Source organism: Ovis aries, chromosome 4 (assembly GCF_016772045.2).
Source record: "Ovis aries strain OAR_USU_Benz2616 breed Rambouillet chromosome 4, ARS-UI_Ramb_v3.0, whole genome shotgun sequence".
Taxonomy (NCBI): Eukaryota; Metazoa; Chordata; class Mammalia; order Artiodactyla; family Bovidae; genus Ovis; species Ovis aries.
This window is the reverse complement of record NC_056057.1, coordinates 58,422,404-58,449,539: the sequence shown is the minus strand read 5'-3', so window position 1 is coordinate 58,449,539 and position 27,136 is coordinate 58,422,404. Positions and strand designations below refer to the sequence as shown.

Genomic DNA, 27,136 nt, shown 5'->3' with positions numbered 1-27,136 from the left:
TTTCTCCCGTTGATTTATTACATATCTTTTTCTTTTTTTGCCAAACTTGTATCCATTCTGTTAATACATTCTTTACCTTCTTTCAACTCGATTAACACACTGTCACTGTTACCAAAGCTTTCCTATTATTTCTTCGGGTTCTTACTGCTCTTTGAAGATCCTCTAGTAGAATAATGAATTCTTAATAACCTGGAACATTTTGATGATTCATACTTAATTATATAGTACAATTTACGTGAGACATACAACTAACACTTAAATGTTTCCTATTGTGTTGTCTTAATACTCTACAGTAACTTTGCAGCAATCCAAATACACAAATCTTTGCAATATGACTTATGACCTCTAAAAGCACAGAGAGCCATATTACAATTATCATATTCATAGCCAAATCAAACTGAGTCAGCCTCTGTCAGCAGTTTCCATACAGTTTTTAATAAAATGAAATAGATACTTGTTGTGCCTTCAGTAAATATTAATGTGACCTCTGAATATGAGTAAACCAGTCACAAGATTATGCAAGGAGTAACCTTTCATAATAATGGGTCATTGAGGCTTCTCTTTAATGGAAATAAACAATTGCCAAAAAAAAAAAAGGTATTTCTGTTCTTGGAAAGAAATGTTTTCCTGAACTACAAAACACTGATAAAGTTTGGTGGCTGTCACTTTAAGCTCTCTCCCTTTCTTATCAGCCTCAGACACATTTCCCAGCAATGCCACCTCCTCTCATCAAAAACAGTGCTTTTGTTTGTTTTTGTTTTTTTGTAAAAGGGGGGAAAAAAACAAAAAAAACAGGAAGGTAGCTATTGACCTTAGATCAAATAAGGTGATATTGAAGTTCTGAGATTTCTTCCACTTTTCCAGGACTTAAGCTATGAAATGGACTATGGGATCTAGGATCATTTTTTTTCCTAAGAACAGGTGCAAAGTGCATATGAAGTCGACAAAGGAGATGGAAGCAACCAGAACTAGATTAACCAGTAGAGCCAAAAACTCAACACCCACGATAAACGACAATAGAGAAAGAAATAGAAGATGTCTATAGCTTTCGTATTCTGAATAATTTTAAACAAAAAAAGAATTTTGCACTCATCCTCTTGTAAAATATCTGCCTGCCAACTTTAGATTTTTCGATTTTTAATCATTTCAACTGAAGTCAATCTTAATAAGCATATATTCATCTGACTTCTTAGACAAAAAAAGCCCTGGTGTTCAAAGTCCCCTTATCTGTTATAAAGTGTCTGTTTAATGTATCTACAGAGCTTCTCATCTTTTAAAAATATCTTATCAATTTGACTCCAGCTTCAAAAGTTTGCAACATATTTTTCCAATATTCTGAGGGATTGAGATTTATGCCTAGCTCTTTTAACAATTTCATCTGGATTCCTAAATCTATTTCACATAATTTACTTTGAATGGAAGACATCTTAAAGATCAACTAGTCTATACCTCTTACTTTGCAGGTGCTAAAACTTGACCTTAAGAGTAGTTAAGAAAATCTCTCCCAGGTCACTCAGCCACTTAGTGACTGAAAACAGCTAAAAGGAACAATATTTTCTGAAGCTTATTCTTATATCTGGGGCTTCCCTAGTGGCTCAGTTGGTAAAGAATTTGCTTGCAATGCAGGAGACCATGGCTCAATCCCTGGGTCAGGAAGATCCCCTGGAGAAGGAGATGGTAACCCACTTCAGTATTCTTGCCTGGAAAATTCCTTGGATAGAAGACAGAGACGCCTGGTGGGCTATAGTCTCTGGGTTCACAAGAGTCAGATATGACTTAGCAACTAAACCACCACCACTCTTATATTCTTATACAAAGCAACTTGCAGGTAGAGGCTTACAGGTTTGTTTTACATAAAAGAAAATAATTTTTAATTACTTAGGCAAGTGGTTAATAAAATTTTTCAAATACTTAGTAAGAGTCTTCCATAAAAGTTGATCTCTTTATACATTCTAAGGGTAATATTGGGCTTCCCTGGTGGCTCAGACGGTAAAGCATATTAGAACTATTTGCATCTTTCCTTTGCTAAACACAATTTTATATTGCCACTCTAACAAATTAAAACAAATGAAGGGGTTTAAAGTTAAAATAACAGCCATTTAAAATTTAAAAAGCTCAGCGTCCTCCGGGACTGCAGTCCAGCAAGTTCAGTTGGGTACTCTGTTTGGAGTCTCCAAAGGCCCAAATCAAGCTGTAGGCAACTCTGGGTCCTTCTCTAGAGACTACTGTAGAGTCCATTTCCAGACTCACTAGCTTGTTGGCAAAATTCAATTCTGTGTATGACTGGCCTTTGGCAAGAGTTCATTCTTAGTCTCTAGAGGTAGTCTGTTTTCTTCTTCTCATGGTCCTTGAATCTTCAAAGCCAGCAAAAGCGCATGGAAGAGTTCCCATTCCCTGGCTCTCTCTGACTTGTTCCACTGCACTTTCCTCACTTCCGCCTCTGCCTGCTTTTAAAGACTCACGTGACTACATTGGGCCCACCTGGATAATCTAGGCTAGCTTCTGCTCTTAAGGATTCCTGAGACAGCATTGATTGGACTCACCTGGATAACCTAAGCTAGCCTCCTCGCTTTAAGGTCAACTGAAGGTCAACCTTAATTACAACCACAAAGTCCCTTTGCCAATACAAGGTAACGTATCCATGGGCACAATATCTCAACATATTCACTGTCCTAGGAATTAGGCATGGAAACTTGAGGATCAAAATTCTGCCTACTATAGCTAGCACCTATTTTATTGATGTAACCTTAAAGAAATGTGACTTTTTTTTTAACAGATCATATTGTTCAAACTTAACAACTCTAACAAAAATGTAAATTTTCACCCTTAATATTTATACATCCATTTCCAGGAATGACTCAGATTGGTCCTGTTTAGATGCAGTGCCCACCAGTGAACCAATCACCCATGGCCTAGATATTTCCTAACTGACCTATCACCCAGTTCATAATCCTCCCCCTAGTTGTCTCTAATTTGCACTAAACTGATCTAGCTCTTCAGTTACACTAGTTTTCGTCTCTAGAATCCCTTTCAATTCTTCTTCTACATTCTCATTCTCTAATAAACTCGATCTTTCATCAATTTTTAATATATTGATTATAATTATTTTATACATCATGTCCAATAACTCCAAAAACTAGAACACCATGAGAGTGTTTCTACTGTTTGCTGTTTTATATTTTTTAAGCTTGGACCTGGCTTGTGATATGCATGGTAATTTTTTATAGAATGTGAGGTACTGTTGCTTCTGGCAATGACAGATAGTTAAAGTGAAGGCAGATTACCTTAAAATCAAGATTGAGTTTATCAGAGGCTGCATTGTAATTTTTGTAACTTATAGTCTATCTCTAGTTCTCCCTAACTCCTAGGACATAGCCTTTTGGGGATTTCAATTAAAAGTTGAAAACGCTTCACCAGGGTCCTGCATATGCTTGAATTCTACTTTGTGGCTTCTTAGCCCTGTGAAACTGCCAAAAATTATGCCCAGCATCTCCCATCTTAGCCTGCACTGCTTCGCTTCTCAGCCTCATGGCATGAGCTGTTTATAAAGCGACAAAAACCCAAGATGAGAAGTGGCACTAAATACAGGGCTCACCTCAGTGTGTGGCTCTGCACTCTGGGATCTTTCCTCCTTGGCAGTACTATAATGCCTTTAGATATTCTTTTTAACAGTATTTTCTCATTTTTTCAAAATGGGCCTTAGTTTGAAATAAACTAAGAAATCAGATACTGATTGATCTCAGTGGTCTCTGTTTATATGTGCATGCATATCTGATTGATTTTAAGATGGGTTGACATACATATGGGATAGTTAGTTTTTTGTGTATTATATTTTCTGCTTGAAAGCTCAACTATTTACTTCTTAAAATTTTAAGTTATTCCTCTGTTAGAATTATTATTTAAAGCTTATCTTCAAAATGCCTCTCCTTCACAGTTCATCTGACACCTTACATATAACAAACAACAAGCATTTAGGAGTGTCTTTTCTGTAAATGCTGTCCTACACTTTTTTTTTTTTAAGTAAGGTAACAGTGTCCTCAGAGACTGGGTTTTTTTCACAATAAAAATAAAAAGTTACAAACATAAGTACCACTATTTCATGGACTGCTGCCTATATAACTTCATTCTTTGACAACTTCTAGTCATCTCTCAGAGGATATAAGATTTATGAAAAGGGGTGAGCAGAGGCTATGGATAGCTCCTATAGTTACATTACCATAAAATATCAATAATTCAAAATTGAAATTTATGATCAGTGAAACATCTCTAAGCTATAATTTGTCTCTGAACTAAGAAAATGTTTTATTGCATAATTAAATGTATAAAAATCGTGAAGCCAATTCATCCTGCTCAAGAAAGGAAATTGCTTTTAAGGACCACCTTAAGGTTACCAACTTTCTATCTATATGCCTCTAAACAGTATTTATAAAATCAATTTAATCTAGATCAAATAATAGCAAACAAAACTTACACTATCTCATTTTTAAAGTATCATTTGTAAATATACTTAGTAATGAATACAAATTATTATGGGTAATTGAAAGTGCCAAAACCTAAATCTCTCATCAAAATAAATTACAGCCCAAGACTTCACTCTCTCGAATTTTGAATACCAGTTAATTAAAAACAATGAACAAAAGCCTAGGCACTTCCTCCTACCTATAGAACCTTTCTCTTAAAGTCATGTTCTTTCTAGATTTGTGTTCCTGAAATGTACAATATTAACTACAAACTAAAAAAAAAAAAAAAAATCGCTCTCAACCAAAAAAATTAGGAATAAGTACAATGGATAGACTAGATAAGTATTCACGATTATATCCTCCCAGCTCAACAGATTAAATGGCTTTTAATACAATTATAAGTCATTATTCAGTATTATCATTGCCCTGGGCATTTGTTACAAAACATGAATTTCCATGTTTTAGCAGACTACAGTTAATTTCCAATGGTGGGTCAAGGGACCTTTAAAGATTTACGAGCACTCAAGACACAAAGGAACTAGCACCTTTCTTTTTTTCCCCAAAGGCTCTATTCTATTTCGTCTATTTCCCTGGCTCACATCTCCATAACTCTTTGCATATTTACTGCTATAGATGTAGCCATCACAGAAAACGGCAATTAGCTTAGCATATTGCAAACCAGCTGTCAAAATTGTATGCAGATTCTATGTTTATAATAAAGTATTATTGCTATTAATGAAGAGACTACATTTCAAGAACCAGTGTATCAGAAATTTCATGGGATAATCCAACTGATGTAGAGATGCAAAGGCTTGTGTGAATTCTTTGCTAAGAATGAGTAAGGATCCTCAACCAAACCATCACCACTATATACAGATGCTTTACATTTTGACAGTCAAGAACACTGGGTTTGATGGGAAGCCCTTCAAACCTTCATTCTTCCATTTACCAGTCGGCTTTATGATCTTAAACAAGTTACTTAGCCTCTTTGTACCTCAGCGTTCTCACCTATAAATGGGAATAACCACATACCTACTTTACTGGGGTTTATTTTAATGAGGATTAAATAAAAATGAATACAGAATTCAGTCTTGGGACTGGGAAATGATAAACAATCAATAAATATTAGAATTGTTGTGAAGCACATAAAAGAGATGCTCAATTATAATTATTAGTAAAATATAAATCAAACCTACAATGGAATATTACGTCACACTGATCAGAATGGCTATCAACAAAACTTCTACAAACAATAAATGCTGGGGAGGGTGTGGAGAAAAGGGAACCCTCCTATACTGTTGATGGGAATGTAAACTGATGCACCCACTATGGAAAACAATATGGAGGTTACTTAAGTAACTAAAAATAGAGCTACCATATGATACAACTAAGATCATGGCATCTGGTCCCATCACTTCATGGCAAATAGATGGGGAAACAGTGGAAACGATGGCTGACTTTATTTTTCTTGGCTCCAAAATCACTGCAGATGGTGACTGTAGCCATGAAATTAAAAGACATTTACTCCTTGGAAGGAAAGTTATGACCAAACTAGATAGCATATTGAAAAGCAGAGACATTACTTTGTCAACAAAGGTCCATCTAGTCAAGGCTATGGTTTTTCCAGTGGTCATGTATGGATGTGAGAGTTGAACTATAAAGAAAGCTGAGTGCCGAAGAATTGATGCTTTGAACATCGGTGTTGGAGAAGACTCTTGAGAGTCCCTTGGACTGCAAGTATATTCAACCAGTCCATCCTAAAGGAGATCAGTCCTAGGTGTTCACTGGAAGGACTGATGCTGAAGCTGAAACTCCAATACTTCGGCCACCTAATGCAAAGAGTTGACTCACTGGAAAAGACCCTGATGCTGGGAAAGATTGAGGGCAGGAAGAGAAAGGGACAACAGAGGATGAAATGGTTGGATGGTATCACCAACTCGATGGACATGGGTTTGCATAGACTCCGGGAGTTGGTGATGGACAGGGAGACCTGGCATGCTGCGGTTCATGGGGTCTCAAAGAGTTGGAGATGACTGAGCGACTGAACTGAACTGATAATACAGCAATCCCACTCCTGGACATACATCCAGAAAAGATAAAAATTCTAATTCAAAAAGATAACATGCATCCCAAAGTTCACAGCAGTACTATTTACAATAACCAAGACATGGAAGCAATCCAAATGCCCATCAAGAGATGATTGATGAGATATATATTAATATATAATGTGAGGTATGTACACACAATGGAATTTTACTTAACCATAAAAAAGCATGAAATATTGCCATTTACAGCAACATAAGTGGACCTAGAAAATATCATATGAAGTGAAGTAAGTCAGAGAAAGACAAATACATGATATCACTTTCATGCGGAATCTAAAAATAATACAAATGAATCCATACACAAAATAGAAACAGACTTACAGAGACACAAAACAAACTTATGGTTACCAAAGTGGGGAAAAGAGGTAAAAAAAGAATAAATTAGGAACTTAGGATCAACAGATACAAACTGCTATATATAAAATAGATAAGCAAAAAAAAACATGTATTGTATAGCACAAGGAACTATATTCGGTATCTTGTAATAGCCTATAGTGGAAAATAATATGAAAAAATAGATATATATGTAACTGATCATTGTGCTATACACTGGAAACTAATGTTGTAAATCAACTACACTTCAATAAATAAATACTTTTAAAAAATAAAGAGACTTCAGTCCTACAAGGAAAAAAAATTATAAACTATAGTGGGTACTTTTCTCTCTTTGTAAATTACATGTCTTTTTTCCTTTGTCTCTGAACCTGATCATCCCAACACTCACCAACACAGTGTTTACCTCTCTTTGGGAGTCTACTGTACTTCATAGAAACTACATTAGTATTTCTCCACTTCACACTTTAGGATCTCATCTTAGTTCACCCTTAGATGAGACACCTTAGACACCCTCCAGGAAAGCAGCAGGTGCAATGGAAGAAGATTTAGACAGAGCATTTGTCCACTTAAGATGCAATGTGTGTCACACAGGTAATTTCAAATGTTCTACTAGCTACATTAAAATAAGGAAAAAGAAACAGGTGAAATTAATTTTAATAATACATGTTATTTGACTGAATATATCCAAAATATGTCTTTCCCATTGGTTCAGTGCTAAAGAACCCACCTGCCAATGCAGGTGATACAAGAGACTCAGGTTCAAACTCTGAGTTGGAAAGATCACCTGGAGAAAGAAATGACAACCCATTCCAATATTCTTGCTTGGAAAATTCCATGGACAGAGGAGCCTGGTGGGCTGCAGTCCATGGGGTTACAAAGACTTGGACATGACTAAGCACACAAGCACTTGGTATACAAAATACTATCATTTTAACAAGCAGCAGTAGCCACATTACATAACAAGCACACAGTAGCATAAGTTAAGAAGGCAGAGTGCCAAAGAACTGATGCCTTTACTGTGGTGTTGGAGAAGACTCCTGAGAGTCCCTTGGGCTGCAAGGAGATCCAACCAGTCAATCTTAAGGGAAATCAACCCTGAATATTTATTGGAAGGACTGATGCTGAAATTGAAACTCCAGTATTTTGGTCATCTAATGCTGACTCATTGGAAAAGTTCCTGATGCTGGGAAAGACTGAGGACAGAAGAAGAAGAGAGTGTCAGAGGATGAGACGGAGGGCATCACCAACGCAATAGACATGAACTTGGGTAAACTTTGGGAGATGGTGAGGGAGAGAGAGGCCTGGTGTGTCGCAGTCCATGGGGTGGCAGAGTGGGACACTCCTGGGCGACTGAATAACAAAAGCCACGTATAACTGCTCAATAGCCACATATGCGTACTATATCAAGCAATACAGGTTTAATTGGACCTGTATTCAAATACAGATTCAAATGGACCAGTATGCAAATTCTGGCTCTGCCATTTACTTGCTAAATCTTAGTTTTATCACTTTAACTATGTCTGCAAGATTTAGTGTATACAGAAGTAGAAATATAATGTTTGCATATGAAACATATAATGTTATAAACCAGTTACCTAAATAAAAAGTACATTGAAAAATAAATAAATAATGTCCACTACCCACAAAAATAATAACTATTTCCTGTTACTGTTATGAGAAATAAAATGGCAACCCAAAGCACTTAGTGTAATGCCTGACATACAGGAGTGTTCATTAAAGGAGAATTCGCTCACCCTCGCCTTCTACTGTAGAAGTGAATACTGGCTCAGTGTAGTATAATCTGTCACCTAGGCTTAGTTCCTTCCCTTCTAATCCTACTACAAACTGTAGCTCTCCCCAGCTGCACAGGCCTCCTTCCTTGCTTCCTAGCATCTAAAGAATTATCTGTGTGGACTTATAGAGGCTATGGGATTTCTTAGTCAGGACACAAATATGTGGTTCCAAGAACCTGTAAAGCTCTGTGCCTGACAATTTCCATCTCCTGTGACCCTGTCTTATCCACCTTCCCAACTGTTACCACTGCTGCAGCCTCCCCAGCAACTGCCATCAACAGCACCACCTCCTCACTGGAGACAAGACTGACCCTCAAACATTCAAAGGGATCATTTTCCAAATTATCTGGCCAGGACCCTTCAAAACTGTCAAGCTTAAAAAAGATGAAGAGTGACCAAGGATATGTCGAAGATTAGAAGAGACTAGAGAGATAAGAAAATAAAAACAAAATATAGGATCCTGGGTAGGAGTTTGGTCTAGAAAGAGGACATTAGTGGGAACACTAGTGAAATATAAATAAGGTCTGTAGATTAGTTAACAGTATTGTATCAGTGTCAATTTCCCAGTCTCCATAATTATGCGATGGTTGTGTATGATGTTAATATTTGGAGGGCATAAGAATAAGGTTTGAGAAGCTAATGTATAACATGGTGATGACAGTTAATAAACTGTGTTATATAACTGAAATTCACCAACAGTAGAACTTAAATGTTCTCTCACTCTCTTTCTAGCTTATGCCCAACCCCCTCCCTGCCCCCCACACACAAAATGTAAATAGGTGATGAGTGAGTTAATTAACTTGATGAGGGAAATTCTTTCACAATGTGTACATATATCAGTTCATCCCAGTATACACTTTAAATATCTTACAATTTTGTCAATTTTATATTAGCAAAATTAAAAAAAATAAATAAGGGGATATGTGGGTACTCACTGTACTATTTTTACAACCTTTAAGTCCATAATATCTCAAAATGAAAAGTTGAAACACTCTTAAACATGATTATTTGAAACTTTATTATGAAGGAAACTCTGTCCCAATGATTCTGTTAATTGATATATCATTATAAAATAGTGCTACTTATGTTAAATCTATGGCAGTAAGGCCATCACACAGGTTAATGAAAAGTCAATTCCGAGGTATAGAAAATCCACCTTAATCACCACTATTAGTCTGCAAATCCACCAAGAGAGTATGATGTCTCCTGTATACACTCAGTAACACTGAGGACTCAATGAAGGACTCAATGACAGCAAATAATGTTTTGTGTGATGTTATTAAACAAAGACACCTTTCGATTTAACATTACTGAGTAACGTGTTTAAACAGTTGCTACACTGCTACAGTCTTTTACGGAAAGAAAAAGACAGGAAAAGAGAAGGAAGAGATGCAAAGAGGCATATTCCAATATGTACCCTTCCCCCACCCAGACCTTCCTTGCATCAGGGAATAGAGTTGGTCAATAAACTGAATGAAATAGATGGGACAGTCTTCTCTGCTACATAATGTCTTACTGTAACATGAATTAGTTCATAGGCAGCTGGTGAGAAAGAATGGAGAAAGAAGTCAGTATAAAGCAGAAGCTTCACTAGTTCACATCTGATTTTCTCCCAAAATCATCAATGTCTCATTAAAATCAGTTGAAGGCTGAGTACACTAAAGGCAGCAAGCTAAGACGGAATCAGTATTATACATTCAACTTTTTTCCTAGAAAGTTTACTGCAAGTTTAACCCAGATCTTAAAACAAAAAACTTACAACAAATAAAACAACACAAAACAATGAGCTGAACATCCATCTCTGCGATCAGTACATTTTGTACATAGCTTGCAATCTTTCTCTTCTTGCAAATTCTGGTAATAATAACCCTGGCCCTTGAAAACATAGATAGCCTCAAACCTTCCTTATATCTTCTTCCATCAAGCTATCTTCACCTTTATTGTTTTAAGTAAATCCAACATTTACTGCAGTGTTTATTTATTAGAAACTTCAGATGTCTTTTAAATAATGCTATTGGAATTATTGTGATTTTCATTGGTGTTCTAGGTTATGAAGATGCATAAGCCCTAGCAATTTAAGAATGAATTTGCCAACCACAGAGTTTTCCAGAAAGGCATATATAATATTATAGTAGAAATGCTGCATTTCCACATACTCTGAATACATAAAATGCTGTCCAGGAATGATTTAAAATATAAGCTGTCACACTACTTTGTTACCAAAGATTACTTATGTATCAATAAAATGCATAATTAACATCAATTTTTTATCTTTGTATTTTATATTTAGCCATAAATTCAAATTTTAGTCATGTGTTTCTGTATTAGTCACACATTTCTTATATTGACAGGATATTCTAATGTAAGAACATGTGTCCAGAAAGCATTTTTGCTCATGAAACTAAAAAGATACTTTAAAAAGTGTCTTTTATTAGTATTGCATCATACTAAACAAATATAAGCCTGGTTGTTCACCAAAAGAAAGCAACAGTTATTGCTTGATGATTATTTGTTGTTAAATAATATGATACCAATCACTAAGCATTTTTACATGTAAATAGCTCCTACTAACAACAAGCATTATGAAAGAAAATTTGTGTTATTTGTACCTAACAGAGACACATCACATAGTTTACTCATTTAAAATACAGTTCAATTGAGGTAGCTATCATTTAGTATATCAACCTCAATTTGAATATACTGTTTTTGAAATTAATTTATATAATAAGTATCAATCACTTTAATATTTACATAAAAGGATAACATTTTCTTTTTTTTATATCTAGTCTAGGATATGCTAGGGTACCGTTTTGGATCCATGCAGACTTGGATTTTAAGGAGCCTTTTTTTATCCCCAATTACCTATTCAAATTCATTTGGTTAAAGACAGTCAGCATGTTTCTCACAGAGAAAATACACCGCACAATAGTCTGCTTATAAGGTGACCTCTCTCACTTGGGTGGGTATCCTCTCCATCACAGACTAAGTGAGGATGTAACCTTGTCAAACCAAAAGCGAAAGAATAATGAGCACACGACAGGCTAACCCAGCATGGGAAGGTTGTTAAGGAGGTTGCAGAAACAGTTCCCTCAATGACAAAGTAAAAGGATACTCTGAAGAGTAGGTTAATATTAAAGAAAGCACTCAAGAATATGAGAAGCATTAATCCCCATCCTTGGATGTCTGCCATACAAAACTCCACTCAAATTTATTTCATTAGTTACTGACCAGTTTTAGTTAATATGTTTTCAAATAAATCTTAGTAGAACAGGCTTGACTGAGACACATTTAGAAAATATCTGTTTCCACAAAGCAGTAACCAAAGATAAGTAAAAGCAAGTAGATAACGTTTTACTTTTACCAATTATAAATTATCACCCAACAATAAACAATTATTCTAATTCAAGAATCATACTTATATGTTCGAAGTCTTCACCAAACAGTAGGATTTTACTATCATTAAAACAAATAACAGTAACTACTACATTAATTGCTTCCCCAATGCACTAACTGACATAACAGGGAATCATGTTATAACATTTGTATAAGTAGCTGAAAAGAGTAGAAATTAGGCAAGTTCTGTTGCAGTCTTCTCAGTGTAAATTTACTTTTAAAATAAACAAACCTCAAATCTTAATCATTCAAACATAGGAATATCATTGTGTCAGTCATGTACATTTTGACATTCCTTCTCTACACTAAGATTAGAATGAAATTCTTGTTCCTGACCAGTCGTAATACTTTAACAGAGAAACAGTGCCACCTTTTGGTCCCAAACAAAAGCCTCCAGTCTACCATCTTCCAAACTTCCTTTTTTCAGTTAAATCACTGATACATATATATAAATGCCACTGAATTTCAAGTCACACTTACAATGGTCTAGAAATACTTTGCAGCTACACAGCTAATAAAGTATAAGAGTAACATACAAGTTGCTTCCAAAATACAGTATTTCAAAACAACTCAAATACCAGATACACGTACTCTAGATCATCAATATAATAATTTCTAATCAATATTTCATCAAACACGTTTGGCCAAACCAAGTATGTCAATCAAGTGATAAATTTTAAGTATCATAGAAAAAAATATTCTTTCGTAGTCTTGTTACATTTCAAAATAGATTTTCAAAAATGTATTACATTTTAAATGACCTATTAATTTAGTAATTGACAATATGGTATAAACAGGGAATTACTAGCTAAATCAGATAATTATAAATCATCTTATATAGGAATATAGTATGTTTCTGATTTACTTACACTAATGACACAATGTCACCACGTTGTACTTCAAAATTCCTCACTTTCCAATGGTTCAAAAGCACCACATCAGATGACTGGCTCCCCCCAGGATTCAAAGAAGGCTAAAAAATAAGAAGAAAGAGACACATCTGTCATTTGTAATTTTCAATCTTCATGGTTCCTTGCACTTCATAGCTGTAGTGCCGTGCAATAAAACATTTCTAATATAGTAGCTTTCAATAAATTGCTGTTCTAAAATAACTGCAAATGATGAGTTTTCAAAAAGGCTCATCGGGATTCTTCACAGGTAACCAGAAAAAAAAATTACCAATACTCATTTCAAAGGAAAATGTGCTAGATAGTCAACTCTTAACTAAACCCCTTAAAGAGGCATGGAAAATCTTAAGAAGAAATATAAGAAAAAAGTGAATCAAGCCTCCGCATAGAATATTCAGATAGGACCTAATTCCATAGTAGGTACATCCGCTTGCTCCATTTGGAGAGAAGAAGAAATAATCTCAAATCAACCAGGAAAATACCATAGTAAACAGTAAAGAGACCAGAAGTAGCAAGTGATGAAATAATCTTGGAAAATATGGGAATTTCCCATTTTGATCTCTTTTTTCTACAGAGAGCTTGCAGGAAGGGTCCTGGCTTCAGTCTAAGCCTAGTAAGCAGCCTTCACCCTAGGATTTAGATAAGTCTAGATATGCCTAAGGACCAATGGGGCAGACACGGAGAAAGATTTTCTGTAAGAGTTCATCTGATGGTCAGGAATCATCTAGGCATAAGAAACTGATTAAGGAACCATAAAGCCAATGCATCTATCACCTGGACAGGACTGCTGAAAAAGTCAATGGATGTCAAGTCTGAAACTTGATGATAGAATAAGAAAAAGGAGGAGAGTTTTTTCACCACTGACTCTCCAGGGTCTCTGGGAACGTCATTGGTCTAAAAGAGCAATTGCTGTGGTGGTAGGGAAGGTACTAGACCACAACGGAGGCTCCCCTCATTCACAGATGGTGGGTTGGCAGCAAGAACAGACAGAGCCACAGAAGCCAGGGCAGCAGCGAGGAAAACAGTACATGTCCAGCAACAGGCTGCCCTGGAGCAGTAGTGCCACGGTGATGTTTCAATCACTCAGCCTTGTCTGACTCTTAGGACCCATGGACTGTAACCTGCCAGTCTCTGTCTACAGGATTTCCCAAGCAAGAACATTGGAATGGGTTGCCATTTCCTTCTCCAGGGGATCTTCTCGACACAGGCATCAAACTCTTGCGTTGCAGGAGGATTTTTTGCAGACTGACCCACCAGACAAGCCCTAGCAGTGACATACTCTTTTTAAAGATTCCTGGAATTACTTGTAGGTTTTCTAAAAAGCAGCTGTGAACAAAGGCATAGAAATGTGTGGGGGCTATTATTATTGCTTTATTTTTGACTCCCCAGATTTTTTGTGACCAAAAACTTATTGGTTATCCTTGGGGATCTCAAACACTCTTATAGCTTCTGCAACTCCTTTATGTGATAATGCCTAAACATCTCTAACTTTAGTTTTGAATTCCCTGCTAATCCTTACTTGACTATCTGACATAAAACTCAATACTATTAAATGGAATTGTCCTCATTCCCTAGCGTAAGTTTTCTCCCTTTCTTACATCCTACTCACTATTTCCCCAGACAACCAACTTTAAATCTTACTTACCTTTTTTCTTCATGTCCAACCAGTCACCAAGCCAAAGGGATTTTTTTTTTTTCATAATGTCTTTCACTTAAGACCCATTTTGTCTATTCTCTCTTCTGTCATCATCTTTCAAGCACCAATCAGCATATAACCCTTCACTGTTGTTTAGTCGCCAAGTCATGTCCAACTCTTTTGTAACCCCATGGACTGTAGTCCACCAGACTCCTCTGTCCGTGGGATTTTCCAGGCAAGAATACTGGAGTGGGTAGCTATGCACCTATACTAATCAGTTGCTCACCTCCAACTCAAAAGTGAATGATTCTATTTCTTTCCAGCTATAAGATTTTGAGAAAGTTACTTAACTTTGTTATACTTCAATTTCCTTACTAGTAAAATGGTGATATTTAGTAACTTTTCTCTAATTAGTAATTAAATAATAATAATATCCAATACTCACCAAGTGCTTACCGTGTCCCAGACATTGTTCTAAGGGCTTAACAAATATTTACTTACTTGGTGAGATCATGCATTTAAAGTGCTTAGAATGGCTCTTGACCCCTAGTTAAGCCCTCAATAACTTTTATTAGTCATATAACTAAATCACAATTTTAATTAGAGGTAGTTTCGTACCCTTACCCCAGGTTCTTCATCCAGCTTTATCCCTAATAAGAAACAGAGCTGCAGTGGCAGGACAAATCCAAGGGGCATTGTTGGGCCATGGTGATAGGGAGTGGAGCTTCTGGAGTCACTCAGTCAGGTTAGGCTAAAAGCCAGCCGTCCATATGTGGTTTGTTCTCTCTCATCCATATTTCTCATTCATATTTTCTCTTTCCTCCTCTCCTTCTCTATCCTTCAGTTCATTATCTTGCAAGCCTTTTCCCCTTATTTCTTTGTATTTTTCCTCCTTACATAGCTGATGTGGTAAAGGTGGCCTAGGGGGAAAGAAACTGTACAATGAAAAGAAAAATCTACTTCCCACTGCACTTTCACTGGGTCCATTTCTTTTCCTTGCCATCAGAGAAGTGAAGAACAAAAGTGATTTAATTATTTCCAACTGTTCTTCCTTAGTCTCTTTTGTTGTTTTTCAAAAGTTTGTGATTACAACTCATAATAAAGACATTTTATACTGTACCCAAAGTACAAATGCACATATCTGAACAAAACATCACAAAAGAATAATCACCTTTACCACACATACCCTGATATCATAATTTCTATTCTCTCCTAATCCATGTTTTTAAAATCCTGTCTATAATCAATCATATTAATTTCCCATTCACTATTATTGATTTTGGTGGTGGTGGTTTAGTCGCTAAGTCATTATTGATTTTGCAACCTAATAATCAATTATAACCCACAGTGCTAACATCATAGATTGAGATGATTCTTCTTTAACCATTATCCTATGAAGGTTGCTTTTGTCTAGAAGTTTACCTTCAGGTCTTTCAGCTCTGTTTTATTTTCTTAGAAAATCACATGAATATTCTAGGTGCAAATACCACCCATAGACCTATGACTCTTAAATGTGCAGTCCCAAACAACTTGCTCCTCTTGTATATACAATCCATACCACTTCATACTACAACACTCAGAATGCAGTAATGCCATATTTACTTACCTGCCTCACAACCAAGCAAGATGTACTTTTTACTCATTATTATGTCCCTTAGTTAAATTTATACTCTACCCTCAACTGCATTTCTGAGATTCTGGAACATGATTCTAACTGGTTGTTCAGCATCAAATCTCATCAAGCCATTCCCCTACCTAAAATCCTTTATAATAAGCTTCCCTGACTACCAGCAAGACTGTCTCCAACATAAAAATCAATACACACGACATATAGGACCCTACCAATCCCTACTTATATTGTTCCTACAAGTGACACTCAATCACAAGCAGTACTCCATGCACAAGTTACTTCCTCACACTCCAAGACATCGTATTGTTCTTGTTCAGTTGTTAAGTCACATCCAACTCTTTGCAACCCCATGGACTGCAGCACACCAGGCTTTCCTGTCCTTCACTGTCTCCCAGAGTTTGCTCAAACTCATGTCCATAGAGTCAGTGATGCCATCCAACCATCTTATCCTCTGTCACCACCTTTTCTTCCTGTCTTCAATCTTTCCCAGATCAAGGTCTTCTACAGTGAGTCAGCTCTTGGCATCAGGTGGCCAAAGTATTGGAGCTTCAGCTTCAGCATGTGTCCTTTCAATGAACATTCAGGATTGATTTTCCTTCGGATTGACTGGTTTGATCTCCTTGCTGCCCAAGGGACTCTCAAGAGTCTTCTCTAGCACACTTCAGTTCAGTCGCTCAGTTGTGTCCGACTCTTTTCGACCCCATGAATCACAGCATGCCAGGCCTCCCTGTCCATCACCAACTTCCAAAGTTTACTCAAACTCAGGTCCATCAAGTCAGTGATACCATCCAGCCATCTCATCCTCTGTCATCCCCTTCTCCTTCTGCCCCAAATCCCTCCCAGCATCAGAGTCTTTTCCAATGAGTCAACTCTTTGCATGAGGTGGCCAAAGTATTGGAGTTTCAGCTTCAGCATCAGTCCTTCCAATGAATACCAAGGACTGATCTCCTTTAGGATGGACTGGTTGGATCTCCTTGCAGTCCAAGGGACTCTCAAGAGTCTTCTCCAACACCACAGTTCAAAAGTATCAATTCTTCAGTGCTCAGCTTTCTTCACAGTCCAACTCTCACATCCATACATAACCACAGGAAAAACCATAGCCTTGACTAGATGGACCTTTGCTGGCAAAGTAATATCTCTGCCTTTCAATATGCTATCTAGGTTGGTCATAACTTTCCTTCGAAGGAGTAAGCGTCTTTTAATTTCATGGCTGCAATCACCATCTGCAGTGATTTGGCAAGCATCAAATCTTCAATGCTCAACCTTCTTTGTGGTCCAACTCTCACATCCATACTTGACTCATGGAAAAACCACAGCTTTGACTATATGGACCTTCGTCGGCAAAGTGATGTCACTACTTTTTAATATGCTGTCTAGGTTTGTCATAGCTTTCCTTTCAAGGAGCAAGTGTCTTAATTTCATGGCTGCAGTCAGCATCTGCAGTGATTTTGGAGCCCAAGAAAATAAAATTCACCACTGTTTCTACTTTCCCTCCATCTATTTGCCATGAAATGATGGGAGCAGATGCCATGATCTTAGTTTTTTGAATGTTGCATTGTAGACCAGCTTTTTTTCTCTCCTCTTTCACCTTCATCAAGAGGCTGTTTAGTTCCTCTTCACTTTCTACCATTAGAGTGGTATCATCTGCATATCTGAGGCTGTTGATATTTCTCCTGACAATCTTGATTCCAGCTTGTGATTCACCCAGGCTGGCATTTCGCATCATGTACTCTGAATACAAGTTAAATAGGCAGGGTGACAATATACAGCCCTGATGTACTACTTCTTTCTCAATTTTGAACCAGTTCCCTGTTCCATGTAAGGTTCTAACTGTTGCCTCTTGACCTGCATACAGGTTTCTCAGGAGACAGGTAAGGTGGTCTGGTATTTCCATCTTTTTATGAATTTCCCAGTCTGTTGTGATCCACACAGTCAAAGGCTTTCAATGAAGCAATGAAGCAGAAGTAGATTTTTTTTTTAATTCCTTTCCTTTTTCTATGATCCAATGATGTTGGCAATTTGGTCTCTGGTTTCTCTGCCATTTCTAAATCCAGTTTGTACCTCTGGAAGTTCTTGGTTCATGTACTGTTGAAGTCTAGCTTGAAGGATTTTGAGCATTACCTTGCTAGCATGTAAATGAGTACAATTGTATGGTAGTTTGTACGTTCTTTGGCATTGTCTTTCTTTGGAAATGGAATGAAAACTGAGTTTTTCCAGTCCTGTGGCCACTGCTGAGTTTTCCAAATTTGCTGACATACTGAGTGCAGTGCTTTAATAGTATCATCTTTTAGGATTTGAAATAATTCACTGGAATTCCATCACCTCCACTAGCTTTGTTCATAGTAATGCTTTGACTTTGCATTCTGGCTCTGGTTGAGTGTTACAGTGACTACACCATCATGGTTATCCACGTCTTTAAGACCTTTTTCATATACTTCTTCTGTGCATTCTTGCTACCTCTTCTTAGTATCTTCTGCTTGTTAGATTTCTTGCAATTTCTGTCCTTTATTGTGCCCATCTTTGTTCCCTTGGTATCTCCTATTTTCTTGAAGAGATCTCCAGTCTTTCTCATTCTATTGTTTTCCTCAATTTCTCTGCACTGTTCACTTAAGGTTTTCTTAGATCTCCTTGCTATTCTCTGGAACACTGAATTCAGTTGAGTGTATCTTTGTCTCCTTTGTCTTCGGCTTCTCTCCTTTTCTCAGCTATTTTTAAGGCCTCCTCAGACAACCACTTTGCCTTCTTGCATTTATTTTTCTTTGGGGTGGTTTTGGTCACTGCCTCCTTTACAGTGTTATGAACCTCCATCCATAGTTCTCCGTCCATAGTTCCCAAGACATAATATAAGCAAAATTTTTGGCTGAAATGTTTCCCTCTTTCCCCTTCCCACCATTTAACTCACACTTCAAAAAACAAAACACTTGAATTCCATGAGGCAATCTCCCAGGAATTCTTTCACATCACTCCTCACCTCTCCTCCTCATTCCCGTCTTCAGTCTCCATTAGATAAACAAATGTCCCCAAGTTCCTCATCAAAACCTGTGACTGTTACTATCATAGAGGTTTTTTAAACATTAATTTATTTAGCTGCATCAGGTCTTATTTATGGCATGTGGGATCCTTTTAGTTGAAGCATGCAAGATATTTAGCTGTGGCTTGGGAACTCTTGGTTCCCAAGAGTTATATGGATCTAGTTCCCCCAGTAGATGGGATCTAGCTCCCCGGCCAGGGATCAAACCTGAGACCCTACATTGGGAGCTCAGAGTCTTCGCCACTGGACCACTAAAGATGCCCAATTATAGCAGTTTTAAGCATTTTTATAATTATCTGATTGTCTCTCTTTCCAAGAGTATAAAAGCATTTTAAGAAGAGATTACTTCTCAAGTCTGGGTTTTTGACACCTAGGAAAGTAAGGATATTAATACATTTAATGGAAAGAATTTTTTTAAAATAAACTAATGAAATTTCCAAAGACTTTCCAAATTAATATACCCAATAAAGAGCCCTTTTTCCATCTGAGACCCAGAAGCTGAAGTTTCCTTGAGGAAATTAGCAAATTACATGCTGGTGCTCCATGGTTAGGGACAGAATAATCTCTAGAGACTCAAATTTTGACACCTCCATTCATCTTTCCCCTACAGAATCAATCATCCACCAACTTTTCTAATGTTAATTGTTAGAACCTAAAGGTAATGCCTTGTAAACTACAGATTCATGCAGAGGAAAGGAAAATCCCCAAAGCAAGCATGTCAAATTCCAAGCAGTAAAATATTAGAATCATCAGTCAACACCTGGAAGACCTTGTTTGATTTTATAAAAGAAACAATAGTTTCTTTTATCTTTGCTCTTTTGCACAAGGCTAAATTAATCATCTCCCAATCTGTGCTCCCTTAACAATTCAGGTAAACTTCAGGGATAGCCCTTAAAACATTATAGGTATCTGCCTATACAGATGAATCTTTCATTCACTTAACTGTAAGTTTCTCAATTACAGGAACCATATTTCATTCATTTTTGTATATGCCCAACCCCAGAACAGTGGCTGGAAAATAGTAGGTCTATACTTTTAAGTTTAAAAGATTAAAATAATTTGAAATCATATTTAACTAAGATGTTTCCTACCGAATGTACATTATGTTAACAGTGTATACATCTCTTTCAAAGAAAACACACTCTGGATGAGTAAGCATAGTAAGAAACCTTTTGTGTTGGGCCAAGTAGGTAATTTAAGCCTCAGGAATAAAATTGGACAGTATCCATAATGAAATAATGCTAATCAGAACATCACAAATTTTTTTCTTTACAGTTCATTTATAAATATAAATAATACTTATGAATATAAATAACATTATTCATAAAGAAAAACTTTCTTTAATCAGGAAACTGTTCCTACATCACTATAAAAACCCACAGTTGTTTGTACTTCAATTAAATTTCTTTATAAAAAGAAAAAAATTTTACTTCTTGAGTTTTCTAAAAAACTTTTCAGAAGAAAAATAATGCTCTAACTTCAAAATGAAAATATTATATAAGAAATGAAAGAAACTTCATTTGGATGCTGCAATTTTAGAAAAATTAGTAAAACCATGTTATTTCTTAGAAATTTTACATCTTGTTTTTACCCACTATGGGAATGGCAGTTTGCTTCAGACAGAACAAGCAGTCCTTTCAAACCAAAGAAGTTATATGTATGAAATCTAAATTAAAAGTCATAAACTTTGGGAACTTGATGTAACCAGAAAGTCTATATTTTCTTGTCATGTTTTTAATACTTTAAATCCTAGATTCCCAGAGACTACATCAAAATTACAACCAACAGAAAATAACAAAGTTTTCTGAAGTAAGAAATAGCAGAGAATATTTAATTTAGGAGGTTTTTTAATTTATTTATAGTTGATTTACAATGTTGTGTTAGTTTCTAGTACACAACAAAATGATCCAGTTGTATATTTTTTAAATATTATTTTCCATATATATGTAACAGAATATATTCATTCTGGTTTTTTATATTAATAGAATACTGTGCTATATAATAGGACCTTGTTATTTATCTATTTTATATATAGTAGTGTATATCTGCTAATTCCAAACTCCTAATTTATCCCTTCCTGCGCTCCTCTTTGGTAATCATTAAGTTTGTTGTCTACATCTGTGGACATCTTTCTGTTTTGTACATAAGTTCATTTGTATCATATTTTAGAGTCCACATATAAGTAACATCATATTCTCCTTCTGACTTACTTCATTTAATATGATAATCTCTAGGTCCATCCATGTTGCTCCAAATGTTATTACTTCATTCTTTATCCATTCATCTTTTGATGGGCACTTAAGTTACTTCCATGTCTTGGCTACTGTAAATAGTGCTACTGTAAACACTGGGGTGCATGTATCTTTTCAAATTAGAATTTTCTCCAAATAGCTGCCCAGGAGTGGGGGTGCTAGATCATATAGTAACTGTATTTTTCATTTTTTAAGGAACCTCCATAATTGTTTCCATAGGGCCAGCACCCATTTATATTCCTACCAACAATGCAGGACCATTACATTTCGCCATACCCTTTCCTATGCAGGAGTTTCTACCTGTATCTCAAAATGTGTGATCGTATCAGATCTTCCTACCAGCAGTGGAGATTTCCAGTAGTAAGAGGGAAAACATCACTAGTCATTGGGATTCCTGACAAAAAAACAAAACAAAACAAAAGCAGCCATGCCTTTCTTTTCTTAAATGAAGAAGAGAATTTTCTTTTCTTGCATTCTCACACAATCAATTCCTAAGCTTTTGTTCTGGAGCACTAGGATTAAAAAACAAAAAACTTAGATCAGTCTTTTGGACATGTACATACTGCTATATTTAAAACAACTTAGATCAGTCTTTTGGACATGTACACACTGCTATATTTGAAACAGATAAGCACTGAGGACCTACTATACAGCACAGGGAATACTGCTCCATATTCTGTAATAACCTAAATGGGAAAAGAATTTGAAAAAGAATAGATACATGTATATCTATAACTGGAAAAAAAAAAAGAAAAAATCAAACAACTTAGACCAATCTTTTGGAGACAAATCTTTTGGATAGCCCTTCCTCTAAAGAGAAAAAACTATGTTCAAATCTGGTCTCCTCTTCCTTACTAGCCAGACTGTGTGTGTGTGTGTGTGTGTGTGTGTGTGTGTGTGTGCATGTGTGTGTGTGTGTGTGTGTGTGTGTGTGTGTGTGTGCTCAGTTACTTGGTCATGTTCAGTTCTTTGGACTGTAGCTCACCAGGCTCCTTTGTCCATGGAATTTTCCAGGCTAGAATACTGGAGTGTGATGCCATTTCCTCCTCCAGGGGATCTTCCCAACCCAGGGATCAAACCCACATCTCCTTCATCCCTTACACTGGCAGGTGGATTCTTTACCCACCTGAGAAACCCACTAGCCAGATTATCTGACACAAATTACTTAACCTTTTTCAAACCTCATTTCCACATCAATGGTTGCAGTTCCAGGTTAAAATAGAGATATAGGAAATTTCTTAACAGTTCATTTCTTACCAGTCAACAAGTACGATGATAATGATAACTATAGCAACAATAGGACAAAGGGAAACAAAATCAAGTACAATATCCTTTCCATAAGATTCAAGACAAGATCAAGCCTTTGCTTATTGCCTAGAATGTTTTTCCTTTTAAATACTGGCATATCTCTTCTTATTGCTCTTCACTTTATTATGCTTCACAGATACTGTGTTTTCACAAATTGAAGGTTTGTGTCAGCCCTGGATCAAGAGTCTACCAGTGCTATTTTTCCAACAATATATGCTCACTTCATGTCTCTATGTCACATTTTGGTAATCCTGGCAACATTTCGAACTTTTTCATTTCACCACATACTTACTGTAGGGATCTGTGGTCAGTAATCTTTCATGTTATTATAGTTGTTTAGAGGCATCACAAACTGTACCCATGTAACAGAGCAAATTTAATTGATAAATGTCATTTGTGGTTTGACTGCTCTACCAACTAGCCACTGCCCTGCTCTGGCCTCCCTAGTCCCTGAGACACAACAATATTGAAATCAGGTCCATGAATAACCTTACAATCACCTCTGTGTCCAAGGGAAAGAAAGAATTGCACACAAAAGCTAGAAATGATTAAGCTTCATGAGAAAAGCATGTGGAAAGCCAAAAAAAGCTGAAAGCTAGGCCTCTTAAGCCAGTTACCCTAAGTCAGCCAATTGTGAATGCAAAGGAAATGTTATTGGCAGAAACTAAATGTGCTATACTGGTGAACACACAAATACTAAGAAAGTGAAATACACTTATTGCTGATATTGAGAAAGTTTTAAGTCTAGAAGATCAAACTAGCCATGGCATCCCCTTTAGCCAAAGCCTAATTCACAGCAAAGGCCCTAAATTTCTTCAGTTTTATGAAGACCGAGAGAGGTGAAGAAACTGCAGAAGGGAAGTTTGAATCTGGCAAAGTTGTTTCATGAGGTTAAAGGAAAGAAGCCATCTCCCTAACATCAGAGTACAAGGGGATGTATCAAGTGTTGATGTAGATGCTGCAGCAATTTATCTAGAAGATCTAGCTAAGATAATTCATGACGGTGGCTACGCTGAACAACATATTTTCAATGTAGATGAAATAGGCTTATACTAGAAGAAGATGCCATCCAGAACTCTCATAGCTAGAGAGAAGTCAATGTCTGGCTTTAAAACTTTTAAAGGACAGGCTGATCAGGGGCTAATGCAGCTGGAGATTAAGTTGAAGCAGTGCTCACTTACCATTCTGAAAATCATAGGGCCTTTAAGAATTATGCTAAATCTACTCTGCCTGTGCTCTGTAAATGGATCAAAAAGGTCTGAATTACAGCACATCTGTTTACAACATGGTTTCCTGAATATTTTAAGGTCTGTGGAAACATATTACTCAGGAAAAAAATAAATAATTCCTTTCAAAACAGTACTGCTCATTGACAATGATGCACCTGGTTCTCAAAAAGCTCTGATGGCTATGTTGTTGTTTAGTCACTCAGTCGTGTCTAACTCTTTTGCAACCCCATTGACTGTAGCCCTCCAGGCTCCTCTGTCCATGGAATTTTCCAGGCAAGAATACTGGAGTGGGTTACCATATCCTTCCCAAAGGGATCTTCTGTAGCCCAGAGATCAAACCCGAGTCCCCTGCATTGGCAGGCATATTCTTTACTACTGACCCACCAAGAAAGCCCTCTGATGGATGTATTATACAATAAGACTAATGTTTTCATGCCTGTTAACACAACATCCATTCTGCAGTCCATAGATCAAAGAGTAAATTCAACTTTCAAGTCTCATTATTCAAGAAATACATTTTCAGACCTAAGAATAAAGATCCTTGGTACTTTAAAAACACACACACACACACATTTTGTAACTCTATAGCCTTAGCTGTCAGCCTTAGCCACCACAGTCAGTGATTTCTTGGATGGATCAGGGCAAAGTCAATTGAAAACCTACTCTATAGGGTGCACCATTCTAGATGCCATTAAAAAACACTTGTAATTCATGGGAAGAGGTCAAAATACCAACACTAACAGAAGTTTGGGAGAAGGTGATTCCAGCCCTCCTGGATGACTTTGAGGCATTTAAGACTTCAGGGGAATAAGTCATTACAGACGTGGTAGGAAAAGCAAAGGAACTAGAATTAGAAGTAGAGTCTAAAGATGTGACTGAATTGCTACAATCTCATGAAACACTAAAGGATGAGCAGTTTCTCCCTTACTGAGCAAAGAAAGTGGTTTCTTGAGATGGAATCTACTTCTGGAGAAAATGATGAGAAGACTGCTGAAATGACAACAAGGACTCAGAATATTATACAACCTCTGTTAATAAAGCTTTGGCAGGTTTGAGAGGACTGACTGCAATTCTGCAGAAGTTCTACTGCTATCTAATAATAGCACAAGCTACAGAGATACTCTTCATGAAAGGAAGAGTCAACCAATGCAGCAAACTTCATTTTTGTCTCATTTTAAGAAATTTCTACAGCCATCCCAACTTAAAGCAACAACCACCCTGATAAGTCAGCAGTCAGCAACGAGACACAACCTGACACCAGCAGAAAGATTATGAATAGCTAAAGGCTTCCCTGGTGACTCAGAAGTTAAAACGTCTGCCTGCAATGCGGGGAGACCTGGGCTCGATCCCTGGGTCGGGAAGATCCCCTGGAGAAGGAAATGGCAACCCACTCCAGTATTCTTGCCTGGAGAATTCCATGGATGGAGGAGCCTGGTAGGCTACAGTCCACGGGGTGGCAAAGAGTAGGACACGACTGAGCGACTTCACTTTCACTTTCAAAGGCTTAGAAGCTAAGTAATGAAGTATTTTTTAATTAAGTAATGCTCCAGTGATAAAGAATCTGCTTGCCAGTGAAAGAGACATGGGTTTGATCCTTCAGTCGAGAAGATGCTCTGGAGAAGAAAATGGCAACCCACTCCAGTATTCCTGTCTAGGAAATCCCACGGACAGAGGAGTCTAACAGGCTATAGTCCATGGGGCTGCAAAGAGTCAGACACTTAGCAACTGAACAACAACAACAACAAATACTTTTAGATATAATGCTATTGCACTTCGTAGACTACAATACAATGTAAATGTAACTGTTAGACGCAATGGGAAACAAACAAAAAACATCATGTGAGTTGCTTTACACTATTCACTTTATTGAGGTGGTCTGAAACCAAACTTTCAATATCTCTGAGGTATGCCTGGACTAATCTGGAAGTCTTCAGGCTGAAATTTTTACTACCACCGCACACCCCCCAGGCTTCCCTTGTGGCTCAGCTGGCAAAGAATCTGCCTGCAATGCGGGAGACCTGAGTTTGATCCCTGAGTTGGGAAGATCCCCTGGATAAGGAAATGGCAACCCACTCCAGTACTCTTGCCTGGAGAATTCTATGGACAGAGGAGCGGGACAGGCTGCAGTCCAAGAATCGCAAAGAGTCGGACATGTGCGACTTTCTTTCACACACCCCACTACTAAATTCTTTGTGCAGTGTTTCATTTCATCGAAGCAAATAAAGTAAGCCTACTTTTTTAGATTTCAATTGTTCTACCTCAGGAATTAACCCAGAAAAAACGTCAATGTGCATAACTACTGAAGAAGAAAAATATCTTCTTCAGACACATTATGCTCATTATGTTTTCAAGTTTCATTTTTAAAACATATATACATATATAAATAAAGGTGCACATTAAAAAATCTAAGTTCTTAGCTCTGGTTGATGAAATACAATTTTCTTTTCCTTTTGGAAAAATTTTAAGTTACATGAAAAAAAGGTTACATGCTTTGCTCTGACCTAAGTACTACATCATTTACTCTAAGAAAGACCATATAAGTCAGCAGATTTCAACAGATGTTAGTAAATTATGCTAAAGCTTGAAACAGCAGGTATCAAACCTGCTTTAGAAACAAATATAACACAGAAGTTGAGCTTTAATGTTCTCCCTGATCAAAGACGATGTGGAAGGATTTTTATTCCTCCTACAAACAAATATTATTGTCAAGGTATCCTAAATTCTCAGCTTGTGTCTAAGTTCAAATTATATGACAGTTGGGGGAAAATTTATGTCTTGATTTAGGGAAATAAAACTCCCCTAGAGAATTAAACAGCGACATGATAGATTTCTCACCTTGTAAGATTTAGCCACAGCCATCCATCAGTACATGATATTATTACAGTTTCAATTTTTTTCTATAAATTTCTTATTCATTTTCTCTTTCACTTTTTAATTTTTTTTAAAAAAAAGTCCACAGCCACAATTCACTAACGATAATCTACCAACAAAGCCCAGTTTTAACCTCACTTCTTTGGGAGCTATACTGTCAACCTTTTCAGACCTCTATAAAGAG

General features: G+C 36.8%; 1 protein-coding gene across 10 annotated transcripts in view; it reads right to left on the bottom strand.

Moving 5' to 3' along the window:
• Positions 1 to 27,136, bottom strand: part of IMMP2L (inner mitochondrial membrane peptidase subunit 2) — a 958,934-nt gene that overhangs the window by 862,105 nt on the left and 69,693 nt on the right. For all 10 annotated transcript variants that reach the window (XM_060414758.1, XM_027968614.3, XM_027968613.2 and 7 more), the window contains exon 4: positions 12,957 to 13,060. In XM_060414758.1, the coding sequence (XP_060270741.1) occupies positions 12,957 to 13,060 (104 nt within the window). The remainder of the gene's footprint in view (positions 1 to 12,956; positions 13,061 to 27,136) is intronic.